Here is a 14,240-nt window from a genome sequence, read left to right as displayed (position 1 = left end):
AAGGTTTTTTCCGGACACCCAACCACTTGCTGAGGGGCGCTCACCTCCTGCCCTTAGACTGTGTCGTCGTGTTGCAGAATCCAAGATCTACCACTATTTCGTGTCGTCTCAAAACTTGATGATCGGAGTTTGAGCGTTGCATGGCCACGCAAGTCAAGGTGCTCCATCCGTGAACAGGGAGTACAGAGAGGCTGAAAACGCACCCTGTGAAGCCCCAGTGTTGATAGATCATCAGCCGCACTGCCGGGTGTGCGTGAGAATGTTGGTTTCCTACCTTCCAGCACTGTGGTCGGCTGGACCCAGGATCAGAGACTGTCCAGAACCATTGCACAGCCTCGGGCTTTGTCGAACCCAGGGTTCTCGAGACTTAATGACCGAGTTTGTATGAGTTACTACTGTGTTAAATCTGACTAGCGTGATCACGATATAACAGCATTCTACATAGTATTCCTTTGTCCGCATTTTTTCTCGGCCTTGCTGGAAAATATGATCGACAATGTTGATGCTGTTCTGAACCAAAAGTGGATCCGCCTATCCCGGCGAAAGCGCGTATCCTGTCGTTAATGATGGTAATTAGTAGCCTTTTCCAAAGCCAAGCACTATGATAACCCCGTTTTGAGCTCTTTTTGTATGCACAAGTCAATTATCATAGCTTCTACCTCTTGAGCATTCAAAGATTTCTCCGACTACCTCTTTTCCTTACCCACCTGATCTTGTAATTTCTTTCGAAATGTTTAACATATATTGTATTTTCAAAATTTGAATAGTTAATTTTTGAACAAATCCATTGTTTTTTTTTATACTGTAACTCTACAGATAAGTGTCAACGTTCCCTGACCTAGTATTTCCTATTTTGTCTCTTGTTAAGTATATCGGCCAGGCGTGAATTGGAACCAGTTTAGCTGTGGGCATTCTATGTTATGGTTTCTATTGTTGTTCCCAATTGTTATTAGCCTGATTATGGTCCCTCAGAGTTAGGGCAGTGTTTTACGTTCCTCCTGAGTTGAGAACCCATTATTTAAGTAGGCTTTCTCACTTTTGTTTGGGTTATGTTGCTAGGACTGGTTTGTTCACCTCACGGTACGTTCTTTCCGTTGTTCTCGGTTTCTCCGGTCCGTCGCTTCAATTTTTATGTTTCTCAATGTTCATGTCTGATCATCTATTAACGTGCGTTTGTCGGTATTAAATTGTTGTAGTTTGTTCAAGCTGTAATATTTTCGGTCTCGCTATTATTATTAAAAATTATTGATGGATTCAAAACACCTTACCTCTTCATATTCGGTCCCGATCCTTGCCCTCCCTTCAGACGGAGGAGGAAAGACGACGGTACAGATAACTGTCTATTGCAACAAAAAAAATAAAGTGATCCGTAGTTTCCTAAATGTACATTAATTTTCCTCTCCCTTTGTTCCCCAATTTTAATGCATGAAAAAGACCACTGTGTAACAACATTCAGGTAACCCAGTTTTTTGAAATGTTCCTAATTAGTCAAGCCCTAAGGTGTTTTATTTTAAATTTTAAAAAAACTTCTAAGAGATTTACATTTTTCATTGAACAGTAAACAGTACTTCTACCTTGAGTAGTGATATTTCCTAATTACTCTTCCCACCCCTGCCTGCTAAATCTACACACGAAAGTTGGCTGATCTCAACTCAACTGCATTATCAACATCCCACACAACCCAATAGACCTGATTGGAGATGTTAAACACTTTCTGACAATAGATCATTCAAATTTGCTGTGTAGTGCACTCATTCATGAGTAGTCTGATTATTGCTTCAACATTCTGCAGAACATTCTCTAATCCTCAGGTTGGAACCCAGATAGGCTGTAATATCATCGCCCAGGCGACCAAAAAACAAGAACCCAAACCCTCTTTCTACTCCTCCGGGACAATCGCCATCTATCCCTGCAGTTTCACCGTCAGGGCTCTCCGAGCAGACACATTGTTCAGCATTTATTAATTTTAAACATAAATTCCCTGATACAATGTAACCTGGTAGGGTTGAGGATAGAGCTAAAGGTTTACTCTAGTCTTCAGCCTCCGTCCCCAGTAGGAGCGGCTGGAAATTTTCAAATGAGGACTTGCTTCTAAGTTTTTGTTTATTTTGTGTTCCTTAATTGTGTATCCCTTCGCATGACTCTATTTTGTAACTAAATAATATCTGTGAAGAAAAAAAAAATGTACTTTATCCTACAATTTTCATGAATTGGCCAATTGTCATTAGAAGAATTTGTCGACTTGGTCGTAGTAACATCTTAACAATTGAATTGTTAGAATTATCTTTTCCTTAGAAAATAACATGTAGTCCGTTGGAATAGAAAGTGGAAAAAAAGAAGAATCAACCCAACATTTGGGAAAATCAGGACCCAACCATTCAGATTAACCCAAACAGTGCTGGGTAAAATAATCGCTAACGCGGGTTCACAGAAAGATCCCCAAAGCTTGTGTCATAACTTGACCCCAACATTTTTTTTTTTACATCTCGCGATGTCACAGCGCCATTGTTTGTTTAGAAAATTCAATTTGAGTGGAGTCCGGTCTCTCACTACCACTATGCATGTTACCTACCTTCTGAAAAGTGCCAACTGTTGTCTAATCTAGATAACCCTTGAATGACGTGGCAAGTCCTCCAGTTCAGTGTTCGGCAAGTGCTGTGCTCTGATGCAGTTGTCTGAAAGACACCCACATGGGTCATTTTGAACGTGATGTACACTGCATGGGACCTCCCATCACGAAATGCCAATACAAACATTTTACCAGTGCACTTGGCCTCTACTCTTGACATAGTCTCACCTACGGTTTGCAGAGGATGCTCAAACCATTTATACATTCCCTCCAAACTTGATGGTCTTGACAGACATGGGCCAGCACTCCCTTCTTACCTGAGTCTTTGCTTCAGAGAATGTCACCCTATGACGAGTGGTAAATTATACAAGACACTTATCGTGACTATATAAGTTACACTCTGCTAGTAACTGTATACAGTTCACATCCTGAGACTCAGGTAGGCCAGACACTCTGCTAGTAACTGTATACAGTTCACATCCTGAGACTTTTGGAGTACCACTGCAGCAAATACACAATGTTTCTTAAAAAATACAGTTTGTTGAGAAACTTCACTTTTCGAGTTGATTCATGGTTTATTTCCCTCTGTCCTCTTCCTCAGGAACCTATCCGCCCACTAGAGAAGCGAGCCTTAAATTTCCTTGTGAATGAGTATTTATTAAAGAATGAATACAAACTGTCGGCCATCACATTCTCTGATGAAAATGATGACCAGGTAATGTTTGTTTCTTTGAGTTGTTGGCCTGAACAGGGTGCATTTAGTGCGGCACAAAATGCCATATAGTGAACATAATCATGATCCCATCTTTTTCGGTTGTTCAGGACTTTGAGTTGTGGGACGACGTGGGCCTGAACATTCCAAAGCCTCCTGACCTATTACAGATCTACAGGAACTGTGGCTCCGCCCTTCCGTCGCCGCGGAATACCGTGGACGTAGCCGTGGGAGTGGAGTCAGGCGAGCTCACTGGGAACTACATTACCCAGAAATCTGATCTCTTACAGCAGGTGAGAGAGAGGGAGGAAAATTCTGGGTGTGATCATGTGTGTTCTGCAGCCACTCATAATGTTTACATACCCGTGTGATTTTGGGTACAGAGCTTATTGATTTAGTCTACACACCTTTTCTCCTTTGGCAATGTATACTAAAATCCTTTCCTGTCTATCTCTGTGTCTTTGGCTTCTCTCTGTCTCCTCTCTCTTTCCTCTCCTCTCTCTATCTCTGTCTCTCTGTGGCTTCTCTCTGTCTGTTTTCTCTCTCCTTCAGCAGCAGACGGAGGTAGTTGAGGAGTTGGAGTATCAGATTAGTCTACTGAACGAGGAGAAACAGAGTCTGGCCGACTATATCAAGAAACTACAGAGGTGTGTGTGCGTGTGCTTGTGCGCATGTGTTGGGACAGGATGGGGTAATGGCTCTACACTACACTATGTGGTCACAGGTGGATGCTAATTGAAAATGTTACTGCCACACCATGTGACCTTTACCCTTTGAACTGGCATTTCATCAGTCAGCTCTCTGTCCACCCATGGCCTATTCAGTTGGCTGCAATCCTTCAGAACTTTACAGCTATTTGAAATTATTTGTTTCTGTCCTCTCTTCTCCAGTGAGATCCAAAGCCTGAGAAGGACAGTGTCCCCCACTCCTCATGACCAGGGCTTACAGCCCAACCCCCCCTTCTCCTCCACCCCTCCCCAGCCCCCTCTGGACAACGGTCAGTACCTGGATATCAGGGGCGCCTCAGAACCTGATAACCCCCCCACTGAGAGCAACCCCCCCACTCAGACCATCAGTAACCCTACACACATCTCTTCACAACCCCATGCCAAGCTAAAGAGCAGAGGGACGGTGGTGTTTGACCAGCCCAACAGGTGAGTCTGAAAATAAAGTCTAGTTACTCAGAATGACCTGTAGATGGAGCCAGTGGTCCGTAATAAACAGTCTGATTGTCCATCTATCTTGACTGGAATGAGCATCTTGATTCCTGTTCACTTTCACTCTCGTCTTTTTGTCTTTTCTCGTCCACAGGAAGTTGTCCCCGGCATTCCAGCAGGCCCTGCTGTCCTTCTGTAAGATGTCAGCTGACAGTCGTCTGGGTGCAGAGGTCAGAGGTCACCCCTAATCACGGTCACATGACCATAGTGTCAGCTATCTTAAGAGTTTAGTATACTACTACTGAAACCATTTTAATACGCAATCCTCAGAGCAGTGACCTATCAAAAAAATATAATCAGCAATTTTTTTCTAATTTCTGTCTTGGTATTTCTCTCTCACTCACTCTTTCTCCCCCTCTTTCTCTCTCGCTAGGTGTCGAGGATAGCAGACAATGAGGAGAGTGTGATGCTGATGTTGGGTCGCTGTCTCCCTCACATCGTCCCCAATGTCCTCCTGGCCAAACGAGAGGTACCTCCCTCCTCTCCTCCCCTTTCCTCACCTCTCCCCCATCCTCCCATCAACACGGTCTTCTTTCTGTCTTCAGTTTGGTATTCAGCGTCTGACTCCACTGTTTTTTCACCGATGCTCATCTCTCATCTCTCCTCCCTTTCCTTCACTTTTTTTGTACTTTCACTCTCTCACTCACTCTCTCGCTCTGTGCATGCCTCTCTGCTCCTAGAGAATGGTTGCACACCTGTGCCAGGTGAGTTGGATGCCCCCACATCTGCATGACCTCACCTGACCTCACACACAGTATAACACAGGCCCATGCCACGGGCTATAACCACCCAGTCTCTCATCTGATTGGCTAGTTATTCGTACTCGAGCAGGACAAAGTCATGGTAGAATTTGGATCATTTATGAAAACGCTTAGATTAGGGGTATGGTTTGTTTTAGTCATTAAGATTATGATATGTGGTTGTGGCCTGTATAGTGGACTGTGTTTTACCTCTCTCACCCTGTGTGTTCTCACCTTGCTCCTTTCTGAGTGGTTCCCAATAGCACGCAGTCTTCTCATTGATTGATTCTTTAATCTCTGATTGGCTGAAACGGTTGCCAACCAGAGCTGATTGAACAACTATGTGCATTTTGTATAATTTCACGTAACATTTCTAAGCTAATTGAAGTGCATTGTGTGACAAAGACATGCAGTGTAACTGACTAACCGATTAACAAAAAAACAAAAAAATACTTATCTGGCGTTGCTGTAAAGTAAGTCATCACCCTTAATGGTAAATGCTGATGGTTTCTTTCCATGCGTTAGTCTACAGCATGTTTAAAGAGCTAGTGTGGTGAGCTAGGTTTGGAATTGTGTTTGTGTTTGACAGTGTGTGGTCTGTGTGAGGGAGTGGTGGGGAGAGTCAGGTGGGCTCCCCACACTGTATGTGATTTGCGTATCACAGCTGTGGTTTTAATGATCTACTGACCGTTATGAAGAATTTGGATTCCTGCCCAAAACTAGGGAAAACAAAGTGAGGGAGAAAAAAAGAGAGATTGTCTTATTCTGCCTCCGGGCGGAAATGTACTTTGTTCTGAGTCTGTTAGACAGACAGAATCAACACACACCTTTGTGCTCCTACTATTTGTAGGTCACCTACTGCCAGCTCAAAGACACACCTTAAGTGCTTAACTCTACACACTATGGACACGCAACTAGGAACAATAGACGTTTGACTTTGATGACTGCCTGAATAAGTGAACAGTAAAAACATGCCTGCCACCTGTCGCCTTCACTATCAATGATCATAAATCATTATGGTCTTATGGCAGACAGACCAAGCCTACTCTAAGATACGGTACCTGTATGGGCTTCTTGAGAACCAGGACCATAAAGAGAGTCAACAATCCCACTTCCCTTTTTGCTCTGTTTGAGGTTTAATGACTACCCGGTTGACCTGGCAGAGTCAATTATACCGTGACATTCAGGGGTCTCTATTTTTATGGCCATAATAGTAAAGACATGTCGTTTAACGGTAGAAATGTTTTACTGGTCCTTTTAATGTGGCATGAACAACCAGTCATGATCTTATTGTCAAACACATCACTTCAGGTAGTAGGCTACCTGCGTACGTTCATCCACTCCAAATGGTTTCCGGCATCCAAACAGAGCACTGTGTCCCCGCCATTTCATGAATGGAAAGAGACATGTTATACAAAGCACCAAATAGTGTAATGACATTTGGCAATTGTCATTAAGCCTACAGTCTTGTAGCCTGAATTACAACATGTTACCATGGTTTCACTGCCATAGTTGCTAGTTGGCCTGAGTAGGCTTAATCATGTTACCATGGTGTCACTCTGCTGTAGGTCCAAGTTGGCCACCCCTAGTCTAAACGTGTTACTATGGTGTCATTCTGCTATAGGTCCTAGTTGGCCACCTCTGGTCTAAACATGTTACTATGGTGTCACACTGCAATAGGTCCTAGTTGGCCACCTCTGGTCTAAACATGTTACTATGGTGTCACACTGCAATAGGTCCTAGTTGGCCATCTCTGGTCTAAACACCGTGGTACCATGTTGTCACACTGCAATAGGTCCTAGTTGGCCATCTCTGSTCTGAACATGTTACCATGTTGTCACATTGCAATAGATCCTAGTTGGCCATCTCTGCTCTGAACATGTTACCATGTTGTCACATTGCAATAGGTCCTAGTTGGCCATCTCTGGTCTAAACACGGTGGTACCATTTTGTCCCAGATTGCATAATGATCCTAGTTGGCCATCTCTGGTCTAAACATGTTTAACTATGGTTGTCACACTGCAATAGGTCCTAGTTGGCCATCTCTGGTCTAAAACGGTGGTACCATGTTGTCACCCTGCAATAGATCCTAGTTGGCCATCTCTGGTCTGAACATGTTACCATGTTGTCACATTTGCAATAGATCCTAGTTGGCCATCTCTGGTCTAAACTTTACTATGGTGTCACACTGCAATAGGTCCTAGTTGGCCATCTCTGGTCTAAACATGTTACCATGTTGTCACATCTGCAATAGATCTAGTTGGCCATCGCTGGTCTAAACAGGTGTACCATGTTTCACACTGCAATAGTCCTAGTTGGCCATCTCTGGTCTAAACACGGTGGTACCATGTTGTCACACTGCGCAATAGATCCTAGTTGGCCATCGCTGGTCTAAACACGGTGGTACTCATGTTGTCTCACACTGCAATGATCCTAGTTGGCCACCTCTGGTCTAGCATGTTACCAATGTTGTCACTCTGCAATAGATCCTAGTTGGCCATCGCTGTCTAAACACGTGTTGCCATGTTGTCACACTGCAATAGATCCTAGTTGGCCATCTCTGGTCTGAACTTGTTACCTATGTTGTCACTGCAATAGATCCTAGTTGGCCATCTCTGGTCTAACACGGTTGTACCATGTTGTCACACTGCAATAGATCCTAGTTGGCCATCTCTGGTCTAAACCGGTGGTTGCATGTTGTCACACTGCAATAGATCCTAGTTGGCCATCTCTGGTCTAAATGTTACTATGGTGTCACACTGCAATAGGTCCTAGTTGGCCATCTCTGGTCTAAACACGGTGGTACTCAATGTTGTCACACTGCAATAGATCTTAGTTGGCCATCTCTGGTCTGAACATGTTACCATGTTGTCACACTGCAATAGATCCTAGTTGGCCATCGCTGGTCTAAAACGGTGGTACCATGTTGTCACACTGCAATAGATCCTAGTTGGCCATCTCTGGTCTGAACATGTTTCCATGTTGTCACACTGCAATAGATCCTAGTTGGCCATCGCTGGTCTAAACACGGTGTTGCCATGTTGTCACACTGCAATAGATCCTAGTTGGCCATCTCTGGTCTGAACATGTTACCATGTTGTCACCCTCTGCAATAGATCCTTTTGGCCATCTCTGGTCAACACACGGTGGTACCATGTTGTCACACTGCAATAGATCCTAGTTGGCCATCTCTGGTCTAAACACGGTGGTACCATGTTGTCACACTGCAATAGATCCTAGTTGGCCATCTCTGGTCTAAACATGTTACCATGTTGTCACACTGCAATAGATCCTAGTTGGCCTCTCTGCTCTGAACATGTTACCATGTTGTCCCACTCGAAATAGGTCCTAGTTGGCCACCTCTGGTCTGAACATGTTACCATGTTGTCACACTGCAATAGATCCTAGTTGGCCGTCTCTGGTCTAAAACATGTTACCATGTTTACACTGCAAATAGGTCCTAGTTGGCCATCTCTAGTCTAAACACGGTGTTGCCATGTTGTCACACTGCAATAGATCCTAGTTGGCCATCTCTGGTCTAAACATGTTGCCTTGTTGTCACGACTGCAATAGATCCTAGTTGGCCATCTCTGGTCTGAACATGTTACATGTTGTCATCTGCAATAGATCCTAGTTGGCCATCTCTGGTCTAAACACGGTGTTGCCATGTTGTCACTCTGCATAGATCCTAGTGGCCATCTCTGGTCTAAACACGGTGGTACCATGTTGTCACATTGCAATAGATCCTAGTTGGCCATCTCTGGTCTAAACAGGTGGTGCCATGTTGTCCACTGCAATAGATCCTAGTTGGCCATCTCTGGTCTGAACATGTTACCATGTTGTCACTCTGCAATAGATCCTAGTTGGTCTATACATGGTGGTCTATACAGGTGGATCTATACATGGTGGACCATGGCTTTCCGGCCGCTCTACCTACCCACATGTTGACCCAGCGTTGGCCAGATGTTTTCCTTGGAACAGATTTAAGTGTCGCTTGGTTCTGGAATAGAACAGGGTCAGATAGGGTTCACTGAAGAAAAAGTCTTAGAAGTATACACTTTCTTTTTTCTCAGAAGTAAATATCTGAAACAAAATAACACATTTTGATGGTAACAGCTCGTTGACCTTTACTTTTAATGTCCATTCCTTCTTTTAATGCTTGTGCCATTTTAAAAAGAAACATACATTTTGGGGATTGTTTACTTAACATGCCCAAGCAGCTTTTTAAAAAATATTTTCTCTAACGTTGGTGAACATCAACAGATGGTTGTTCTCAGTGCAAATACAGTTGAAGTCAGAAGTTTAATACACTTATGTTGGAGTCATTAAAACTCGTTTTTCAACCACTCCGCAAATTTCTTGTTAACAAACTATAGTTTGGCAAGTCGGTTAGTACATCTACTTTGTGCATGACACAAGTAATTTTTCAAACAATTGTTTACAGACAGATTATTTCACTTATAATTCACTGTACCACAATTCCAGTGGGTCAGAAGTTTACATACACTAAGTTGACTGTGCCTTTAAACAGCTTGGAAAATTACGGAAATTATGTCATGGCTTTAGAAGCTTCTGATAGGTTAATTGACATCATTTGAGTCAGTTGGAGGTGTACCTGTGGATGTATTTCAAGGCATACCTTCAAACTCAGTGCCTCTTTGCTTGACTTCATGGGAAAATCAAAGAAATCAGCCAAGACCAAAATTGTAGACCTCCACAGTCTGATTCATCCTTGGGAGCAATTTCCAAACGACTGAAGGTACCACGTTCATATGTACAAACAATAGTACGCAAGTAAAAACCATGGGACCACGCAGCCGTCATACCACTCAGGAAGGAAACGCGTTCTGTCTCCTAGAGATTAACTTACTTTGGTGCGAAAAGTGCAAATCAATCCCAGAACAACAGCAAAGGACCTTGTGAAGATGCTGGAGGAAACCGGTACAAAAGTATCTATATCCACAGTAAAACGAGTCCTATAATCAACATAACCTGAAAGGCCGCTCAGCAAGGAGAGCCACTGCTCCAAAACCACCATAAAAAGACAGATTACGGTTTGCAACTGCAATGGGGACAAATATCGTACTTCTTGGAGAAATGTCCTCTGGTCTGATGAAACAAAAATAGAACTGTTTGGCATAATGACCATCGTTAGTGTTTGGAGGAAAAGGAGGCTTGCAGCTGAAAGAACACCATCCCAACCGTGAAGCTTGTGGGTCTCAGCATCATGTTGGGGGGGGGGGGGTGCTTTGCTGCAGGAGGGCTGGTGCACTTCACAACATAGATGGGGTGAGGTAGGAAAATGATGTGGATATATTGAAGCAACATCATCTCAAGACATCAGTCAGGAAGTTCTTGCTTGGTCGCAAATGGGTCTTCCAAATGGTCAATGACCCCAGCATACTTCCAAAGTTGTGGCAAAATGCCTTAAGGACAACAAAGTCAAGTATTGGAGTGGCCATCACAAAGCCCTCCTCAATCCTATAGAACATTTGTGGGCAGAACTGAAAAAGCGTGTACGAGCAAGGAGGCCTACACACCTGACTCAATTACACCAGCTCTGTCAGGAGGAATGGGCCAAAATTCACCCAACTTATTGTGGGATGCTTGTGGAAGGCTATCTGAAACGTTTGACCCAAGTTCAACAATTTAAAGGCAATGCTACCAAATACTAATTGAGTGTATGTAAACTTCTGGCCCACTGGGAATGTGATGAAAGAAATAAAAGCTGAAATAAATAATTCTCTCTACTATTATTCTGACATTTCACTTTCTTAAAATAAAGTGGTGATCCTAACTGACCTAAGACAGGGAACTTTAACTAGGATTAAATGTCAGGAATTGTGAAAAACTGAGTTTTAAATGTATTTGTCTAAGGTGTATGTAAACTTCCGACTTCAACTGTATGTCTCTGGTGGTTGTGTTGTATGTGAAGCACGTAATATATTTTATTTGAATGAATGACAGGTGTCCATCTACAGACATCCAGAGTCATTTCAGGTCTCCCCCTCCCAAGCCTCTCTTTGGTTGGGCTTGGTTGTTCTGCCAACATTCAACGTTGGGTTTGTTTCGTATGCCAACATTCAGCAGGAAAATATGAAACCTTCCTGGAAAACCCTGCTGGTTAAAAATAAAATACATATTTTTAACTGTGTTTTTTAACAGTGTGTCCTCTCTAATTTGGTTGTGTTTGAGGCAGAAATGTTGAGCTAACCACAGTTTGGCCATGAGGCAGTATGAAGGGCTGTCTGTCTGCCCCACCTCGTCCTGGGACTAAGCTTTAGTTTGCTCTCTCTCCAGGCTGACTGTCGCATGCACTTCATATGAACTTTACTGTTCATAAAGGAACTTGATGACCCAGGGGTACCAGTCATTCAGATTAGAAAACCATGAGACATTGTCATCATGATACATAGATGTACATAACAGCACATTGTTTTATTTGACCCTCTTTCTGTTTCTGTTGGTGGTGTTGTTGTCATTGAACTCCCTCTCTCCTACCCATTACCCCCACACACACACACACACACACACACACACACACACAAACATCACACACACCCCTGCCTGCAAACCCTTTCTTTGCTGTGTGAATACTCAGAGCCACAAACCCAAGCTGATATCTCTCTTTTCATATCTCTCTCTCTCATTCTTATATCTCTCTAGGAGTTGATTCCTCTCATCCTGTGTACGGCGTGTCTCCACCCGGAGCCTAAAGAGAGAGACCAGCTCCTCCACATCCTCTTCAACCTCATCAAGAGACCTGACGACGAACAGAGGTGTGCGTGCTCTCATACCTAGCTGTTCTCTCTGTGTGTTTATAGGCTGATGATCAAGGAGGATCTTGACAGTGTGTTTATATTGACTCCTGGTTGTGTTTGTAGGCAGATGATCCTAACGGGTTGTGTGGCGTTTGCCAGACATGTTGGTCCTACCAGAGTTGAGGCTGAACTCTTACCACAATGCTGGGAACAGGTAGCTACTCCTCTCTCCTTCTCTGGCCTTTCTCTCTCCTTCTCTGTCCTTTCTCTGTCCTTTCTCTCTCACACTCTGTCCTTTCTCTCTCACACTCTGTCCTTTCTCTCTCCTTCTCTGTCCTTTCTCTCTCCTTCTCTGTCCTTTCTCTCTCCTTCTCTGTCCTTTCTCTCTCGCGCTCTGTCCTTTCTCTCTCGCTCTCTGTCCTTTCTCTCTCGCTCTCTGTCCTTTCTCTCTCCTCCTCTGTCCTTTCTCTCTCGCTCTTTCTGTCCGTTCTCTCTCGCTCTCTGTCCTGTCTCTCTCGCTCTCTGTCCTTTTCTGTCCTTTCTCTCTCTCTCTGTCCTTTCTCTCTTTCTTTTTTTTTTTTTTACTTGTGTAAAGGGTTGATACATAAACAAATATCTGTTACTATGGATATGACCAATATATTGAGCCACAGGTCCAATAACATTCCAATAAAGACAAACCACGAGGAATGCTTAAGATCAGCACTTTCTAATCTACAGGGTCATGTCTGTCCCAGAATCTCATGTTGTGTCTCTTTCTGTCTCCCCCACCCCATCCCCCTCTCTCTCTCCTTTCCCTCTCTCTCTCTTCTTCTATCTCTCTCCAGATCAACCATAAGTATCCAGAGAGGAGGTTGTTGGTAGCAGAAGCCTGTGGAGCCTTAGCACCTTACCTGCCTGTAAGACTCACACACACGCTAGTGATGCATGAGTTGACTCAAACCGCAGTCCCCGCAGTTATATCCACGGTGCTGGCGGGTTTAGGGTCATTTAAATATTGTGTGGATGAAGGGCGGGTGGRTGGCTGGGAGGTTGAATAAAGAGAGTTGAAAATAAAGAGATGGGAGGGCCAGAAAAGTCATGTTTAGGAAAGATTTGGTGAAGTGGCAAAAGAGGACTGCAGTGCCGGCTATGTTGTGTGTGATGATTTTGAGGCGCTATACAAATTCGACATTCACATGTTGGGGACTTCAAATAGGCCTATGGCACGTCAAGGGAACTGTAGCCTACACTTCAGATGGGTTAAATGGAAACTGAAATCTGGASACTGACTGTAGGTCTATAACCTCTCACATAGCGTTAATATTAACTCCTGCAGAATTAAGCATTTCTTGCAGTAAAATGATACACTAAATGTTGGCTAAATTGTGACTCGAGAACAGGAGTGGAGAAAATGATTTCTTTCTTTCAGCATCTTGAGAGAATGTGAATTTGCAGTTAGATACTGTTAAGATGCTATCTTTATCAGCATCATAAAAGCTGATAGCATTTCAAGCACATAAAATATGCATCCAAGCTGAACTGAGATCTTATCAGAAACACAGTGGGTCGTTTTCACAGCTTTCTATTTCCTTACAGCCGGTGAAACAGATGTCATTTGTTTTTCAAGGGTTTACTTAGTCTTCTCGGGGAACATGTAATGACAGAATAGAAGCTGCATGTATCTAATTATTGACAAGCCTACCTATTTTGTCAGGCGGTGATTGTCAAGCAAATACCTGCATAGCTCTCTCAGATATCTAAATTCTTCTCTGCGAGAAAGACATTTTTAAACTATTAGGCTATTTCTTCACATCTATAAGCGCACTAATGCTTTATTATAAAGGAGCATTTTTATGGTGAAAATAATCTTCCCCAAACTTGAAAGTCACTATGTATGCCAGTTAGGCTCTACACCGGTTGTAAAGTGGATTGTGTTTAATTTGAAGAAGTTATTTGGCCACTTTAGKTWTAATACAAACCTTATCAAAACATATAGGACTATGGGCTAGGTTACATGAGGTGTGGGACTATGATTTGAAAAAGTTGCAAAAAAAGGAATCCCCTGTTTCTTGCCTTACTGCACACCATCTGGCTTGATTCACAAGTGATAATACATCGTTCACAAGTGATAGGCTAATATTGTCACTCATCAGACTGTTCTTGATTTAATCTTGTTTTTTGTACTTCCGGCGCCGACCGAGATGGCCGCCTCGCTTCGCGTAATCTTGTCTTTACATGCAGTACCAGTCAAATGTTTGG

General features: G+C 43.3%; 1 protein-coding gene across 1 annotated transcript in view; it reads left to right on the top strand.

Annotated features, from left to right (window-relative positions):
* Positions 1 to 14,240, top strand: part of LOC111973541 (RAB11-binding protein RELCH homolog) — a 43,140-nt gene that overhangs the window by 10,356 nt on the left and 18,544 nt on the right. The window contains 10 exon segments of the mRNA XM_024147489.2: positions 3,171 to 3,284; positions 3,392 to 3,574; positions 3,834 to 3,928; positions 4,172 to 4,435; positions 4,593 to 4,668; positions 4,872 to 4,967; positions 5,179 to 5,202; positions 11,905 to 12,017; positions 12,123 to 12,213; positions 12,827 to 12,898. Coding sequence (XP_024003257.1) covers positions 3,171 to 3,284; positions 3,392 to 3,574; positions 3,834 to 3,928; positions 4,172 to 4,435; positions 4,593 to 4,668; positions 4,872 to 4,967; positions 5,179 to 5,202; positions 11,905 to 12,017; positions 12,123 to 12,213; positions 12,827 to 12,898 — 1,128 coding nt within the window.

The sequence above is a fragment of the Salvelinus sp. IW2-2015 genome, linkage group LG14 (genome assembly GCF_002910315.2).
Source record: "Salvelinus sp. IW2-2015 linkage group LG14, ASM291031v2, whole genome shotgun sequence".
Lineage (NCBI taxonomy): Eukaryota > Metazoa > Chordata > Actinopteri > Salmoniformes > Salmonidae > Salvelinus > Salvelinus sp. IW2-2015.
The sequence above is the reverse complement of the archived record's forward strand: the minus strand, read 5'-3'. Positions and strand labels throughout refer to the sequence as shown.